The following is an 18,490-nucleotide window of genomic DNA, read 5'->3' as shown; positions in this document are numbered from 1 at the left end:
TCTAAACATAGTTAATGTATTTGTGTTTACTTAGTTAAAACCCTACTCTGAAACCCCAAGGAAATCTAAGTTGATTGAGAATCAACTTAGTTGATGAGTACATGGGATTTAATAGGATGGAGGGTTATAGGTAGGCCTAAAAGGTAGGGATATGTTCGGCACAACTTGTGGGGCTGAAGGGCCTGTTTTGTGCTGTAGTTTTTCTATGTTTCTATGAACAGAGTCATGTGCTAATGGGAAGAGCTACGCTTGCAGCGAAGATACACAGTTTCTGTTTTATTTTAAAACAGTCAGCTTTCTGCCTGGTCCTGAAAGAAGCAAGAGGTGTCTTTCTGTCTGTCTCTCTCTCTGGAGGCTGCTGTTTGGGGCTGTCACAAGACAGGTCTCTCTCTCTCTCTCTCTTCAGAGGTGTTCATAAGGCTCTAGAACTGTTTCTAGGGGTTTACTAACTGATTTTGAAGCAGGGTTTTAAGTCTATAAGAGGAATATTGCTTGAATTGGAACTCCTTGGGATAGGTTAGCAGTTAAGTGTATCTTGTCATGTTTAAGTATTGTTCAGTTGGTAACTGTTAAGCTAATTTATTTGTTATAGTTAAACTGAATTGTTAAATAAAGTTTGTTTTGATAAAAGCTTCCTAGTGTGTCAATAGAATCACACCTGGAGTGAAACACCTTATCCTCATAATGCCAAAATAGCAAATAGTTGGATTCTAGCCTAACTTCATAATACACCTTGGGGTTTCTGATTTCATACCCTAACACTGTTACAAAAGAGTGATGTCAAAGTGCATCTCAGTTATTGATCCCACACCCCTAGCAGCTGTCCGTGGTGCCATTCACAAATTACATCTTAATGCTATTCCCAGTATTCGGTTCAAACTAGTGCTCAATGTACTGATTTCCTCATTGCTTTCAGTGTTGCAATTTACTCTTAAGAACAGTGTAGATATGAAAAGTGGTATATAGACAAGAAGGTTATGAAGAATGGATATAAAGTATGTGCTGATTTAATTACAGATAAGCTATTTTAAATAATAGGATATTTTAAGACCTATGCAAAGAATTGCAAAATTACAGCATTAACCTTGGCAAATGATAATTGATGAACTAATGAACCATAAATGTATAAACGCTAAAATTAATGTGTCAGAATGGTATTGTTCAATTATAATGCAAAGGTGTGCTCGATGGACAGTCTTCCATTTACAAAACAGTTAAGATTTGTATTTCTTTGCCTTTATAACCCCAGAGTTCATATTTCATTAGAAGAATTTGGAAGCATAAAGACCTGCAGGGGTGTGACTGTCTATTGAGTGCTTTATGCACACGTGACAAAGCACCTGGAGTGAACCCAGTCAATTTATTACAAGGAAATCGGGTACAACACTCATGGTAGCGGTCAGTGCTGATGAACTATATTTAACCAAGTGCAATTAAGCTGATTAATTTCCTGAACTGCAAAGATATCACTTTTTAAAAAATTTGTCTATTCCTCAAAGAGTAGGTTTATTGCCTCTGCATTTGCAATGTTATGAACATCCCAAAAGAATTGTGCAACAGGTACAGGAGCCTTGAGCTGGTTTTGATCAATTCAAAAAGAAAGTTTCCCAGATAATCACAGCACAATTTCTAACTTGAGACATCATGCAGTTTGAGATTCATCACTGGCATGTGTGGTGGAAATGTCAGCTTTCTTGTGTTCTTCATTTGTAATTTACTAATGCAGAGAGGATTTTCAGCACAGGCCTTTTCCCTTCCAGTCAACAGGTTGGTGACCTTTCGCTCTAAAGCTTGACTATTACCATGTTAAAGTTGACCTTTAGAAGAGGTACACAATTGTAGCAGTGCTAGTGTCAACATGTATGGGGGTGATGCCAAGTGGATTACCTGCTGTCCACCTGGAGACTCTGCTTTCTGTTCTCCTTTGTCTTACCTTATTAAGTCTCTGATGATAGTTTGCTGTTTGTGTTCTGTTGCAGGTTGTTCATTTTCCTTTTTTAATTTCAGCTTAACTGGGTTATTCTCAGAGGTTGTTAGCTCACGATGTAGACCTTTCTATCTTGCGGTCAACATTACTACGTTGTAATATTTTTTACCTATTGGTCAAAATAGAAATTAAAATTATTCAAATACCTGGGAAATAGAGAGGAGAATTTATAGAATATTCTAGCACAGAAGGCATCAGTCAGCCCATCATGCTGCTGTTGGGTTTTTGAACGAATCATTCAATTTGTCCGAATCCTGCACACTTTCCTCAACACCTTGCAAATTAATTGAAAATTTATGATAATATACTTTAAATTACACTGGTAAATTTTTAAAACAATTCTTAAATTTAATTTTCTCTTGGCATTCTTCCAGTGTTCTGCACCATTGCTGGTTAGAAGCCTGCACCAAGTCTCTGCTCTCTCTGCAGAGTTAGTAAAGTGGGACTTTTCGTAATGGCGGCACAGTGGTTATCACTGTTGCCTCACAGCACCAAGGACCTGGGTTCGATTCCCATCTGTGTGGAGTCTGCACGTTCTCCCCGTATCTGCGTGGGTATCCTCCGCGTGCTCCGGTTTCTTCCCACTGTCCGAAAGACGTGCTGGTTAGGTGCATTGCCCATGCTAAGTTCTCCCTCAGTGTAACACGAACGGGCACCAGAGTGGGGTGACCAGGGGTTTTCATAGTAACTTCATTGCAGTGCTAATGTAAGCCAACTTGTGACACTAATAAATAAATTTAAACTACAAAACCTAAACTTATGTGCTGTTAGTTAGCTCTTTTCCTGCACACTTCACCTCGAATATAACTTATTCCACAAATTGCTGAAAATGCACGCTGATGACGGCATGATGATGACAGTGGGGGATCTGCGACCTTAATGAATGAAGCAATCAATAGAATCATGGAGTTTTATAGCCCAGTAAAAGGCCCATTGGCCCATCAAGTCTGCGACAGCTATCAAACACCTATTTTAATCCCATTTTCCAGCACTTGGTCTGTATTTCCTTATTCAATAAAATTTAAAAATTGAGAAATAAGCAGACTTGACAGAGGAGGAGATGGAGGCAATCAGATGTAAAAAGGGAAATAGAGGAAAAGGAAGCTTAGATTAAGAGATGAAGAGGAACAGAAGGAAAAGTAAGAAAAATGTAACTTCAAATCAAAACCTTTAAGAACAATTTATGACATTCCGGAAAGAAATTGAACAGTTTAAATTGCTGCTTTCAGGGACGGAAAGATGGATTGGCATTGCACTAAAGATGATCACAGTCATTTTGAAAAAAGGGGCTCAAATTCTTTTAAATTACCTGCTGTCATCAGCCTTTTGAATGGTCCTATCACATATTAAGCTGATCTTCCTCTTCACCCCATTGGTAACTGCACCCTATCCTTTCCTTCTTCCTTATGTACTCTATAAATGGTATGTTTTGCCTGTATAGCACCCAAGAAACAATACTTTTCACTGTATCCCAATACATGTGACAATAGTAAATCAAATCACATCAAATAAGTTGTTATTCATAGAATCATAGAATCCTTACAGTGCAGAAGGAGGCCATTCAGCCCATCGAGCCTGCACCGACAACAATCCATCTAGGCCCTATCCCCGTAACCCCACGCATTTACCCTGCTAACCCCCCTGAACCTAGGATCAATTTAGCATGGCCAATCAACCTAACCTGTACATCTTTGGACTGTTGGAGGAAACCGGAGCACCTGGAGGATACCCACGCAGACATGGGAAGAATGTGACCTAAGCCAGGAATCGAACGTGGGTCTCTGGCACTGTGGGGCAGCAGTGCTAACCACTATGCCACCGTGATGAGCCCCAATCTTCTGTAGCCAGCTGGTGTAAGAGGCAAGTTCTTCTTCATTCCAGTTAGAATGCATTGCCTGAAAGTGTGGTGGAGGCAGGTTCAATCAAGGCACTCACAAGAGCATGAGATGATTATTTAACCAGAAAGGGTTATGGGAAAAAGTCAGTGGCACTAAGTCACAATGCTCATTTGGAGATCTGGTGTAGACATGATGGGACAAATGACCACCTTCTGCACTGTAACAATACTGTGAAGTTAATGGGAAGGTTAAGGACAAGAAGCCATTTGTGCAATGTCAAAGCAGAGAGATTCGCAATTCTTGCGGCTGACTTTTGAGCACCACTAGCAGGGAAAAAGCAGATTAATGGGTCCATAAGTTTAGGTGTCATGCCATTGGCTATGTGCTGCTGTCAGCCTGCCTGCTTCCTCCTCTTATTGCAATCCTACAAGTGGCATGGAGAGGTGGCGAGTGGGTCACTTACCTGTGGCCCAATTGAGGCCCTTAACTGGGCAAGCAGTTAATGCCCACAGGGTGGGGGGCAGGAGGGAATTGGGAGATTCCATATGCAGCCTGGCAGGTTTAACCCTGTTAAAGGAGGTGTGCTTCTTGCCGGGCACCTGATGCTAATCTGAAGCCCCTCTGCATATTTATACTTTCTCCACCCCACACCTTACCCTTCTAAAAATGACCTCTAACACTCCCTCACCTGCTGATGGCTGCCAGCTTGGCCCTAGTGAGTTTCCAGATGTACCTGGGTCCATTGCTGAAGGCCACCTCCTTGTCCAGACTGCAGAATGAACAGTGGCATTGCTCGCGTGCAGAGCTGCTGGCTGCCAATTGGTGGATGTACTGAAGACCTGCCTCAGACTAGTCCAAGGGCCATTGCCTGAAAAAGGGGCAACCCAGCTGAGGGCAACCCACCCTCACTTTATAATCCAGCCCTTGGTCTCCCTCTTCTTCTGGATTTCTTGGTCACTTTGCTCATATTGTAATTGTGTGAGACATAAATCCACTGTTAATTGGTCAGAACGACTTGGCCCAATGAATTTGATGTGTGCAATGCTTGAATTAGATTCAAATCTTAGTGCCTTGGCATAATGCTTTAAAGTTGCAGTGTACTGTGCCGTCGCTACCACCATTTAATTAATCAGTTCATGTCAAATCAAAGTACAACCAGAGAGATGGAAAAGCAAAGTGTGAGTGAGTTCATTAGATCTTGATGTAAATGCTTGGAAAACTGAGTAACATTGTAGTTAATTGATTCTCTGTCTTTAGTCTAAGATCAGATTCCAGTGCCACACAGCCATGCTCGTGTGAAGTGACTCACATTGTGTACTTGGGGAGTGGGTAGAAAATTGAAAACCGACACACATCATTTCTCTGTCTTAATTTTGAGAAATCTATACCTCTTGATGGGCTGAACGGCCTCATTCTGCGCTGTAGGGATTCTATAATTCTATTCTATGATTCTGTACCTCATCGTGCAGTTGAGGAGGTATTCTGTAAGTGATGGCCTTTGAAAGGGACAAGAATGGAGCCTAAAATGAATCTCGAATCAAATAGGACACCCAACATATAACAGAATAGATCTTAGCTTCAACCTCTGAGTAGCACTTTTTAATGTTTTCTAACTGTAACAATAAAGGTCTTGCAGACATTTGAAAAGGTTTTGATGGAATAAACAGCAGCAAAAAAAAACTTTAATTTGAATTTGATGCGTTCTGTTGTGACTGCTGTCCTCCTAATGCAATAACAGTTCAGTTTGGTTTGCTTCACTTATTTGTCAGATAATGGAGCTGTCCTTGCAGCTCCCTTGTGGTGTTTGTCAGTAATCTTGATGGATTTTTATACATGAACTAAAGAGATGATAGATGCCTTGAGGGAGCAATGGGTTCATTAAAGCAGCAATGTCGACTGAATACTCCTGGCTGGAATCCTGTATGCAATTTCATTCTCTTCATTGGAGTTTATTTGTAACATTAAAAAAATCTGCGTTACTTGACAAAAGCCACCCGTTTGCTTATCTCTTAAATTCGCACAAAATGTTAATGTTTGTGTTTCTCATTTCAAGCATTAACCCTAGAAGGACTTTCTAAGGTGCACTCTATCAACACATTCTGAATGGATGATGCTGTTGCACTTCATATCTCATGAAAGAGTGGGACGTTTGGGTAGGACAGGATATTTTCTGTAAAACTGGCAAATCCTAAGTTTTACTGCTGGTTTACTGAACTGATGCTGTTTAATTTGGGCAGCTGATTAAAGTGTGGACAACGCGAGGGTATTTTGCAGCTCCTTGTCACTGGTGAATTTAAGTGCCTCAAAGTTTTCTAAATTTTTGGGGGGCAAAGTTTTGGAAAGGATTATAAGAGATAGGATTTATAATCATCTAGAAAGGAACAATTTGATTAGGGATAGTCAATACGGTTTTGTGAAAGGTAGGTCGTGCCTCACAAACCTTATTGAGTTCTTTGAGAAGGTGACCAAAGAGGTGGATGAGGGTAAAGCAGTTGATGTGGTGTATATGGATTTCAGTAAAGCGTTTGATAAAGTTCCTCATGGTAGGCTACTGCAGAAAGTACGGAGGCATGGGATTGAGGGTGATTTTGCGGTTTGGATCAGAAATTAGTTAGCTGAAAGAAGACAGAGGGTGGTGGTTGATGGGAACTGTTCATCCTGGAGTTCAGTTACTAGTGGTGTACCGCAAGGATCTGTTTTGGGGCCACTGCTGTTTGTCATTTTTATAAATGACCTGGATGAGGGCGTAGAAGGATGGGTTAGTAAATTTGTGGATGACACTAAAGTCGGTGGAGTTGTGGACAGTGCGGAAGGATGTTGCAGGTTCCAGAGGGACATAGATAAGCTGCAGGGCTGGGCTGAGAGGTGGCAAATGGAGTTTAATGCGGAAAAGTGTGAGGTGATTCACTTTGGAAGGAGTAACAAGAATACAGAGTACTGGGCTAATGGTAAGATACTTGGTAGTGTGGATGAGCAGAGAGATCTCGGTGTCCATGTGCATAGATCCCTGAAAGTTGGCACCCAGGTTGATAGGGTTGTTAAGAAGGCGTACAGTGTGTTAGCTTTTATTGGTGGAGGGATTGAGTTTCGGAGCCATGATGTCATGTTGCAGCTGTACAAAACTCTGGTGCGGCTGCACTTGGAGTATTGCGTACAGTTCTGGTCGCCACATTATAGGAAGGATGTGGAAGCATTGGAAAGGGTGCAGAGGAGATTTACCAGGATGTTGCCTGGTATGGTGGGAAGGTCTTATGAGGAAAGGCTGAGTGACTTGAGGCTGTTTTCGTTAGAGAGAAGAAGGTTAAGAGGTGACTTAATGGAGGCATACAAGATGATCAGAGGATTAGATAGGGTGGACAGTGAGAGCCTTTTTCCTCGGATGGTGATGGCTAGCACGAGGGGACATAGTTTTAAATTGAGGGGTGATAGATATAGGACAGATGTCAGAGGTAGGTTCTTTACTCAGAGTAGTAAGGGCGTGGAATGCCCTGCCTGCAACAGTAGTGGACTCGTCAACATTAAGGGCATTTAAAGGGTCTTTGGATAAACATATGGATGATATTGGAATAGTGTAGGTTAGATGGGTTTTAGATTGGTTTCACAGGTCGGCGCAACATTGAGGGCCGAAGGGCCTGTACTGCGCTATAATGTCCTATGTTCTAAATGTACGGTAGTATATAGTGTAATAAAACAGTATTTGAATGAACAAGGCAGACTCCTGTTATTTATGGACGTTTCCAGGGTTGTGAGAGTTGAATAGTTGTGATAGGACTGCCTGGATTGCCCAGAATAAAGGAGTTTTAAATCATACGGTATCATCGCAATAGCAAAGCGTGGATGGGGCACTGGGAGTGTTCCAGCATTCTGGAAGCTTCATTGCACGCAGACAAAAAAGTACATAGATATTATTGAGATTTTTTCAATTTCCAAGAAACATATTCTAGGAATTTTCTTCTTCTTGGACTTCACATAATAACGTTTTTATACACCAATAAGAAATTAGGGGCAGGGTCACTTTATTAATCACTTAGTTCATTCAATTAATTAGTAGTTGGTAGAATTCTTGCCTTTGAGTCAGAATGTTGTATGTTCAACTCCCAATCTCGAAGTTTGAGCACAAAAATAAAGGCTGACATTCCAGGGCACTACTGAGAGAGTATCATAGTGTCAGAGTTGTTGATTTTTCCCATCAGACAGGAAACCGAGGCCCAGTCTAGTTGGATGCAATAGAATCCCATGGTACTATTTCAAAGAGGAGCCAGGGCATTATCCCCAGTGTCTTTGAAATGTCACTATCAAAAAGATTACCTGTTCCCTGTCACATTGCTCTTTGTGGGTGCATCCTGAGTGGAAATTGGTTGTCAAACTTCTTATCTTGCAACAGCCATTGTACTTCCAAAGTACTTCACCAGCTGTAAAGCACATTGCCATCTCTTGATGACATGAAAGATGCTACGTAGGTGCAGATAATTCTTTATCTTATTAACAATTGTACAGCTTCAGCAGTATTAATTGCTTTTGGGATACCCTGAGGCTGGGAATGGTGCTCTGTAAATACAAGTGTTTTTTTTCAAGCATTCTGAAATTCTTTACCAGACTATTTAAGTCAAAACTGTGGAAAGCTCAGTTCAAGGGTAATATTGATGGACAGAAACATATTGCTGGCCTGGGATGCACGTCTATCTTTTTTTTAGAATAAATACATCTTTCAGTGGTTTCTTACTGTTCACCCAATTATGTAGTAAATAGTGGTTATACCTTGAGGTGGACATCAACAGATTGCACTGTATGATTTAAACTTGTGTATTATGTGGTTAACATTGCAGTCACACTGTAACACACGATTTGTACTGTAATGCTATTGAGCTTTATGTGACCGTATATTTATTACAGGGAAATAGCAGACGTCATAAATATATTAAACGCATTTATGTTCCTGACTTGGGTAAAGGACCTGTCACACAAAATGGGTTTTAGAATAAGGCCATGTTCCCTGCTGACAACTATAGTACATATTACTGTGCACCAATTTGATTCAGAGCTATACAAACCCCATGGTAGTCCCCACATTTGCTAAAGGATGGTGCATACTAATAACAATAATGCATAATTTGGTATTCTTGTTGCACATAGCCTCTGTGCACTGAAATATTGTGCCACGGAATGGATAAGGTATGAATTCTTTAACTTCCACCCACAATTTCACTTAAGTATGCTTTCTGATAACACAAAAGACATATGGTCAGGGAACCATGGTGTTCTGCCCTCTCCTGAGGGCACTGACTCAGTTGCTATTCCACTCTTGTACTCTTAGCCATGCTTAATGCGCAAGTCTAGATTGTGGGTGGCAGATGGCTATTCATTGTTCGTCCGTATATTCAGACCCAGTGCTCATCATCCGCAAATGTATTGCACGACAGGGAGGTTGAAAAGGAACTTGATGAATATGATCCCTTATTAACACCCCTGCTGAGATTACCTAATTTAGGACAGACCAAAGAGCAAACCTAGGATTTTGCTTGCCCACGTAGCTTATTGTCTCACCTAATGGGATATTAACTCCTGAAGCTGGAGGAGCTGCAGCTTAGTGTGTTTCCTGCCTTGATTACTGATTTAAGATATATTTTATCCCTGGATTGGCCTCCTTCTGCGCTGTAGGGATTCTATGTAATGTCCTCAGGGAGGCAAAAAAAATAAAAACCTAGGAAAATAAGAATCATCAGAATAGCTTTGTTAGTTTTGACTTCCAGCGAGGAAGTATTTGTAAATGTTGTAATTATTGCAAGCAATTTTGTCAAGATCCCTGTGGGAAATGTAAACAGAATTTACCAAATGACCCCAAATGAAGACACTACCATGATTCTACTTTTTGTAGCTTTCACTTTGACATTCATCAGAACCAGTGCAAGGTACACGTGAATTAACAAGCTAATGATATTTCAAATAAAGTAAAATTCACTTCTAATAATTGATGCAACAATAATATTTGCATCATTCCCCTGCCCCCACATACATGGAGCGATAGCTCAGCAGGTCGACAAAATGTTCGTTACTCACATCGGGTAGGTTAGAAGTCCTTTCCAACAGCTGCTTTCACCATTTGAGTTTCACAGGTAAGGTCATCATCAGCAAGGCATGCTTCTACAAACCCCTCCCCCTCAGGTCATGACAGTCAGATGGTATAGCTTCTCAGAATTCCCTTTTAACCAACAGCCAATAACACGCATGTCTATTGTTTGACTTCTGGGAAAACACTCAGCTCTTTAGTGCCTCTGAACTTTGGACCGCATTAACCAACAGACATCCCCCCCCCCACCCCCCCACCCCAAGAGCTCCTGTGCCCTTTTATACCAAACAAAAAAGCTGAACTCTTATTGAGTGTTCTACTTCCCCACGTAAGAATTCTCTCTCTTCGTTTTTTTTTTGGCTCTGTCTGCATCCGTGCACTAGTCGTCTTCACCCTCCAGCTCTTCTGCTTCTAGCTCTCCTGTGTGTCTGCCAGCCAAATGGCTTCTGGTCTTAACATTGTTCCTGCTGGTATTGCTTCCAATTCAAAGGCTGCCATGTCACATGGATCAACATTTCCTAATATCCAAGTACAATTGATCCTTTTTACAACTGATGCAAACACTTTTCAAACGTTCTTCAAAACAACTGCAGATTCGACAAACATTTTAAAGAAATTACAAATTTTCCTGATTGTATTGCTTCTGGGTCAATGGTTGTCGCATCATGACTTGGAACAGTCTTGTTGCTTTTCTGAGGAAGGTTTCCTACTGCTGGGGGAGATTCAAAAGTGTCCAGAAAGGCAATTTTTTCACAGAGGGTGGTGAGTGTCTGGAACAAGCTGCCAGAGGTAGTAGTAGAGGCAGGTACAATTTTTTCTTTTAAAAAAGCATTTAGACAGTTACATGGATAAGATGGGTATGGAGGGATATGGGCCAAGCGCAGGCAATTGGGACTAGCTTAGTGGTTGAAAAAAAAAGGGTGGCATGAACAAGTTGGGCCGAAGGGCCTGTTTCCATGCTGTAAACCTCTGAGTCTATGCTGTTCTCCAGTTAGAATTTATAGATTCTGAAGCAATTACATTTTTTCTATAACCTGCTATAATAGATTTACACAGCTGAAAATACCCCAGTGGCAGAAGCTGAGCTTTCCAATAGATTTCAAATCTCCTAATTTACTCTTGACAAACCTTCCAATGTGTATCAGTTGTGTCAAACAAATAGAAAAAATGTTTATATCGTGCATTTCATGGCCTCAGGATGACCCAAAGTGCTTTTCAATCAATTAACTAACTTTGAAGTCTAGTCACTAGAGAAAATGTGAAAGGAATAATACAAATGACCAGATAGTCCTCTCTCAGTGGTGATGGTTGAGGGATAAATGCTGACCAGGACATGGGAGAAATCCCATTTTTCTTTCAATAGTGCCATGATATCTCTTAATATTGTTTTCTTTATTCTTTCCTGGAGTATGGTCATTGCTGGAAAAGTCAGCATTTGTTGCCAACCCGAATTGCCCTTGAACTGAATGGTTTGCTTTGCCATTCCAGAGGGCAGTTGAGAATCAGCCATATTGCTGTAGATCTGGAGTCATAGGTCATAGCATGGAAGGCTGGCAAATTTCCTTCCCTAAAGAATGTTAGTGAACCAGATAGGTTTTTATGATGATCGATGCTAGTTTCCTGGTCTTCGTTATTCAGACTAGCTTTCAATTTTCAGATCTTTTGTCTTCCTGAGAAGGTTTATTGAGATCTCTGTTTAATGTTTGATCTGAGAGATGGTGGCTCCAATACAGCACACGCTTAGTATTGCACCAAATCCCAGTCTAATTTATGCGCTTATATCTGTGGTATGAAGCTACAATGTTCCTGACTTGGAGGAGCGAGTGCTACCTCTGAGCTGAGGTCAGTGCCTGACATGCAGGTAAACAAGATTGTTCACCCTAACTTGGTTCATCAGCCAATAGCTGACCACTACATCACTACTGACTCTTTTCTGCTTTAGTAATATAATTCTGTATTTTATCTGTGTTATTGACTTGTTCATAGTAACCACAGTGCCCAGTCTATTAACACTCTTGAGATCTCCTTCACCATGATCCAGTCACTTTATATAATTCTGCAATTACTTTTTTATATCTTTCATGATTTTTTTCCCCCAGTGTGCCAGTACCGTGAATTAAATATGAATTTTATCTGCTACTTTAATAAATTTTATATAGGTGCCCAACATTGACCAATTTGCTTAGTGTTTCTGAATCTAGATCTTTTGAAACATTCTCTGTGATGACAGGAATTGGAATAGATAATGTACTAATACCAAGCCCTAATAATATCAAAGTTCTGCATTTAGTTTTTACTTGGACCACATTTTCAATTTTCTATCCCTCTTGAGATTTCAGAACTATCTTGAACCTCTAGATGTACATTAGGCAAGATGAAAGGGGTATACTATAGCCAGTCAGCACTAATTATATTTTTAAGTAACAGTTCTGCTTAGGATCTTGGCTGTCACTTCTGAGATAAATTCTCAGAAATCTCAGCAACTTTGCTTTTCACAGTACAGCATCCAATTCAGTGCGCATCTATTGCCACCTCATGCACATGATCCTATTTTCACTAATGCATTTGAACTTCCATGTAGTCATGAAATACATAGCTTTGTCTCTGCCTGGCAGCATGACCTGATCAATATATCACTGACATTATCCTTGTGGGAGTATTGGATGTTTGAGTCTGCTCTTCCCACCTCCCCTATATTAGAAATGTTTAGTGATGCCAAACACATGGAATATGACTTGGTCTAAAGCTGCTTTGCATGATGGTCACCTTGTTCTGAGGCAGTCCCTTGGAACCAAGGATGACTTTCTTCCTCTGGGATTCCACCTCTGGAAGGTGACTTATAAAGTCCAACATTGGACATGATGTCGCAGCATTGATAATACTAATTCCTTTTGGTACTAACAAAAAGAATATGAGTCCACAGTGAGATAGTCTACACTAAATGTTTGGAAAGAGGAATTGAAATTTAAGAGTCCAAGAGTAGTTTCATGCAGAATTAGTCACAAGAAGTAACTCCCCTTTTCAATTACTGTATCTTGAATTGTTGTAGAGAATTGGGGAGCAGAGAAGCCAATCACCTCCCCACATGGTCATTTTGCATTTCTTTGCTCCCTCAGGGGGGTCTCTTCAGGTAGACGTTGTGACTGGGAGTAGGTGGCCCATTTACCATCTTGGCTTAAGGGTCTGCCTGAAATAGGGAGTAAACTTGATAATGGGGATATTGAAGTGTACATATTATCAAAATGAACTATTGTTTATGTCCTTTTCTTATGCAGTATAAATAGTTGGCTATTACTGTTGGCTTTTCTAATGTAGCTGTCCTAATGATCGCAAGACAAAAAGCTATGATAACGTGCCTTTTTATTTCAGCGGTGCAAAAGTAGAAGAATGGTGCATCATCTTAAAATGTTCTAAAAGCTACTGGTTAGCAAATATCAGATGGTGAGATTTATTACCACAAGGTGTGACTTAAGACAGCTGAAGAGTAAACTGTTTAATATATCTGTCTGTAGGTGGGCTGCACTGAATGGTTCTATCTGGCATTGCAGATATAAGATGAACTCTACTCTAAATGACTTTGATAGACACTTGTGTACACATCTCAGATTTACCATATGAATAAACGATTCTTTCAAGAGGGGAATAAAATTGAGATTTAACTGTACGAGAACCTGCTGCAGCAATTGGAACAATCAGTGTGCCATCATTACTGGTTACCGTGATGCAGTATGTGGATCACAGGCTACAATACATCATTAAAGTAATTCATGAAAAAGACAGGCCAAAAAACAGATCACAGCTTCTGGCTGTATGATTTTCTGCAGGTTACAGAGTGTTCTCATCATGATTACCTGACAGACAAGGCCACCTAAGTGTTCCAGTGTTTTGTTGAATACATGAATATGTGGCTATTTATTTTAGCTAAGTACATAAATATTTTCAAGTCTGAATGGCTTTTTTACTTTTCCTTTAGTTTGGGAAACCATTATTTCTTTGCATTACTCTCCCATGTGGCATCACGTTGCTAGTCCCCAAGTGTTTTTATTCCAATGTTTAATCTGTTACCCTGTCTTCTCTCCAGCTTCCCCCCACTCCCACTTGCCAAATATTTGCTGATTGGTCAGAGGAGGAAATTTACTTTACCCCATGTTTTTTTTCTGTGGCTCAGTTATAGACAGATGCTGCAAATAGTGGTGGCCAGACTGTCAAAAAATGAAGGCATGGAACTATCTTGGTTTGTGGGAGGAGCGTTAAGGGAGAAACAGATGAATGGGAGGAGGAAACATCATTTTACTATCATCATTGTTCACAGTTAGAGAAACTGTCGACCCTGGCAATTAGAATGAAGGCTCACTCTTTTTTCTCTGAACTGATGGGCCATGAATCCAGAAGTAATGTAAAAATTATATAACAGTAACTCAAATACACAGCATGATTGACAAAGTCATCTTATATGTGGGCCGATTTGTTACAGAAATATATCTTGTGCATTGAGTTTGCAGTTTATGGTATGACAGAACTCTGTTTATGCATATGTTTATCCAAACCTATAGCTGAACAATAATATTTATCCATTATAGAAATAGCTGACAAAGTGTCCACATGGTGGCACAATGAGGCACATGCTGCCTCACAGTGCCAGGGACCCGGGTTCAATTCCCAGCTTGGGTCATAGTCTGTGCAGAGTCTGCACATTCTCCCAGTGTCTGCGTGGGTTTCCTCCGGGTGCTCCGGTTTCCACCCACAGTCCGAAAGACATGTTGGTTATGCTAAATACTCCCTCAATGTACCTGAACAGACGTCGGAGTGTGGTGACTAGGGGATTTTCACAGTAACTTCATGCAGTGTTAATATAAGCCTACTTGTGACACTAATAAAAATAAACTTAATAGACATTTGCATGTTATGCTTGTAAAGGTAAAGTCCCCATAGTCCCGGTGACAATAGGTTGTTCTCCCCTTTGAGGGGGAAGAGCTGACTGGTGGAGATTTAACCTGAGGATCACCACACCACCCACCTCGGAGCAAGGTTGAGAAGGTGGGGCCTTCATGAATAACCTCAGCTGGTACGGGAATTGAACCTGCACAGTTGGCATCACTCTGCATCACTAACCAGCTGTTCAGCCAACCTCCATAATGCTTGTACCCATTGATGGTTAAGTCTTTGTTCATTAATATCCAGTACCGCAGTGCAAATCCACATTGCTTTCCTATTTATCCCTTGTCCTTTACTTGCCAATATTCCAGTGGCTTCAGTAGAACTTGCTTTGTCAGTCTGCAATAGGATCTTAAAAGCAGATGTTGCGTAGCGGAAGGAGGAAAAAATGGTGTCTTCACGCAATGCTGTGAATTCACATGATGGTTAAAAAATGTTTTTATTATCCTCTCTCTTTTAGCAACTTGTTTGAGTAACTCTGCAAATGAGCGATGTACTTCGTAAAATATAAGTACAAAATGCTGTAAACACTTGAGGTCAGGCAGAATCAGTGGTGAGGTGAAGATAGGGTTAACATTTCAGGCTGATGAATGTACATCAGGACCATGTACTGAGAGTCTTACTGAAGCCACTTGAATCTCCAGTGGGCAGGAAGTGCAGGGGGCTAAGATTGCCCCTGTTAATTTGATACTGCAAATTTATGTGTGGCATGTCAAAAATCTATACTGGAAGTCTGGGCTGAAATTTAGAATAAATGAAGTGCACCCAAGAGATGGACTTATAATTTGTTAATGGCTGGAGGGATTACATTATCTGTTTATGTTGCTGATTTAATTCCAGTTGGTGCCAGAGCTCCAGGGTAGCCCACTCTGACCCTTTACAAATGCACCCACCCTGTGCCTAGTCCATGTTAAAACCAAATAGAAAGATGGAATTACTAAACCTCTTTCACAGCACAAGCATCAAGGAGTCAGTTTGCATCCTGGAGGTGATCATTTTGTATGTTTCTGTTGAGGAAACTCTGGGTCTGTGGACTTGCCACACCAGATGCAAGTAGAGGAACTCCATCGGCAATCAAAGCAATTAAGGTTAGTTTGGAGACAGCCTGTCAGTGTTGTAGTCAGACTCCCCATGGTTTTGCTTTCAAAGACAGTTATTGATTCAAGGATCATGACTTCCAATTACCTGCTTTCAAAGTCACTTTGAGCAGGTCAGCAGTAGCTGTCATTTCCAGCCTCTCTGGGTGACTGAAAGTCTAACATATCTGTAAGCCGATTACCACCGTGTATGCAAAAGGGCTTCACATCAGCGGCCTTTCCAAGAGTTCAACTAGCAGGTCATCCAAGAATAGCCAGGAAAGCAACCATTCAGAGCCCGCAGCTGGCAGCTCTTCCATCATGAAAATATCAGATTCGATATGTATTCACTGAAAATCTTCATGCCATAATGTTTTTAGCTCCTACATCGCCACTCATTTTATTATATTTTCACCTATTCCAGGCCACTTATTAAAAAAAAAGCTGTCAATATATCTCAAACCAAATAGCAGACCGTTACCAGTGAGTTCAAGGTTATAATTTAGTTTCTGGGTCTGCTCATGCTAAAGAAAAGCAATTGAACAGCAGAATCTTTAGATTATGGCCTTATAACTTGACTGTCAACTGTCATTTATATATAAACCTCAATAATATATATGTAAATGGCTGCTTCAAATATTTGGAAGAAATTCTTGTAAGGCAGTCAGCTCAGCTGGATCCTGTCTTCATCCATATTTCTAACAGTCTGACTGATGTTCATAGCTTTATGCTTTCCCTTTCTAACAAGGTTTCTCTCATCTGCACTCCATGCCCTTCCTCTCATCCAGCCATCTTCTCAGGTTCAACCCCCTCACACTCTCTCTCGCCCTCATGCATCTCGCACTTTCTCTGACCCTCGCCCTCTCGCACCCCTCCCTTCTTGGACACCCCCCCCGCCCCTCCCCCAACCCCTGTTCTCTTCTTGTCCTGTCCGACTCTTACTCTTTATCCAGCTCTAGTCCAAGTTTGTTTGTTTATTAGTGTCACAAGTAGGCTTACGTTAGAACTACAATGAGGTTACTGTGAAAATCCCATAATCACCACACTTTGGCGCCTGTCTGGGTACATTAAGGGAGAATTTGGCATGGCCAATTCTCCTAACCAGAACGTCTTTCAGACTGTGGGAGGATACAGGAGAACGTGCAGACTCCGCACAGACAGTCACCCAAGCCGGGAATCAAACCTGGGTCCCTGGCACTGTGAGGCAGCAGTGCTAGCCACTGTGCCACCATGCCACCCCTCTACTCTACCTCTACTTTCTGAAACTCTTCAGGGTCTTAGACACACAAGTTGTTGATGCTGTAAGTGAACAATAATGTGAATCAGAATGATGATTGATGATCAAGATGGTAAATGTGTGTATGTTGGAGGAAGGAGAATATAAAGGCGATGTGAAGTAATTCCTTGGAAGGAGAGAGGAATTGGAGGTCCAGGTACTAACTGTGTAACTGCAACCAATAGTATGTGCTGGAGATGATTTAAAAATGTAAAGAATAAATAGATGCTGATATGGCATTGTATTAGATATGGCATTGTAATTTGATTGCTGTTTTGCAGAAAAGGTTCACTAACATTTTGTTGCTGGATTAACATTGTATTTGAACCCTGCTCCTAACCTGGGCCCACTTGGTGCTGTCAATTATTAGAAAGGTGGAAACTGTTCACTATGTCAACAATTACTTGGAGCCAGGAGCCAAAAGAATATTTTTTGATTATATCTACTTACACTACCAGCATAACTTAGCTTGTATGTGGGCAAGGTTTCACAACATATAGCAAGGATAAAAGAAATCCAGGACAATGTATTTTTTTGCAATATTTCCTGTTCTCCACATGTGCAGTAATCATCTGGGGAGCCCACATTTGCTTTGATTTTGAGTTGTATATGAAGCACAGTTATATACCATATTACTATTCTACTATGCATTGCATCCTGCATTATGCATTACATGTTCTTTTGCATCACCCCCTCAGTGACTGAGAATTTTGACAAATGACCGTTATCATTTTGGAAACTGGATGCTAGCAGTGATTAATGAAAGCTGGTGTGGTTGACATACTAATGTTAAATTTGCTGCACCTCTCTCCTCATAGAAATGCTTGTTTTCTCCGGCGAGGAAGATCAGACTGAACCAGAGGCCTGGAAGGCACCATTCACCCACCTTTGGCAAAGTCGATCATACAACTTCTTGGCTGAAAGGAGGTTTAATGCATCCGCTGCTCTGACTGAGCCCTACTGTGCAATCTGTACACTCTTCTATCCCTACTACCAGGTAAAGAAAATCCTCTCCTAAACTCCTGTTGCTGGTATAATACACTGCACTGATCTGAACTCTGTTTGCTTGGTGATTACCCATGCTTTGCCATTTTATACAAGTTGTAACTTCTTATTCAAACAAAGAAGTGCCTTGCCAGTTGGCATATTAGCATTGCATACAAAACCCCTAACAAATGATGATTGCTATGATACCTGACACACAGCCCTGAAAACGTGACGTGGACCGGACCAGGGGAATTTTGCAGCTCTGATTCATTGGAGAAAGTGTACGCCCATGCTTTAAAATTGAATGGAAAGCTCCAAACTTAA

At 40.9% G+C, this 18,490-nt stretch overlaps 1 protein-coding gene across 3 annotated transcripts in view; it reads left to right on the top strand.

Moving 5' to 3' along the window:
• kdm4b (lysine (K)-specific demethylase 4B) overlaps positions 1 to 18,490 on the top strand; it is a 428,138-nt gene that overhangs the window by 305,855 nt on the left and 103,793 nt on the right. For all 3 annotated transcript variants that reach the window (XM_078198157.1, XM_078198155.1, XM_078198158.1), the window contains exon 14: positions 17,998 to 18,176. In XM_078198157.1, coding sequence (XP_078054283.1) covers positions 17,998 to 18,176 — 179 coding nt within the window. The remainder of the gene's footprint in view (positions 1 to 17,997; positions 18,177 to 18,490) is intronic.

Source organism: Mustelus asterias, chromosome 26, assembly GCF_964213995.1.
Source record: "Mustelus asterias chromosome 26, sMusAst1.hap1.1, whole genome shotgun sequence".
Lineage (NCBI taxonomy): Eukaryota > Metazoa > Chordata > Chondrichthyes > Carcharhiniformes > Triakidae > Mustelus > Mustelus asterias.
The sequence above is the reverse complement of the archived record's forward strand: the minus strand, read 5'-3'. Positions and strand labels throughout refer to the sequence as shown.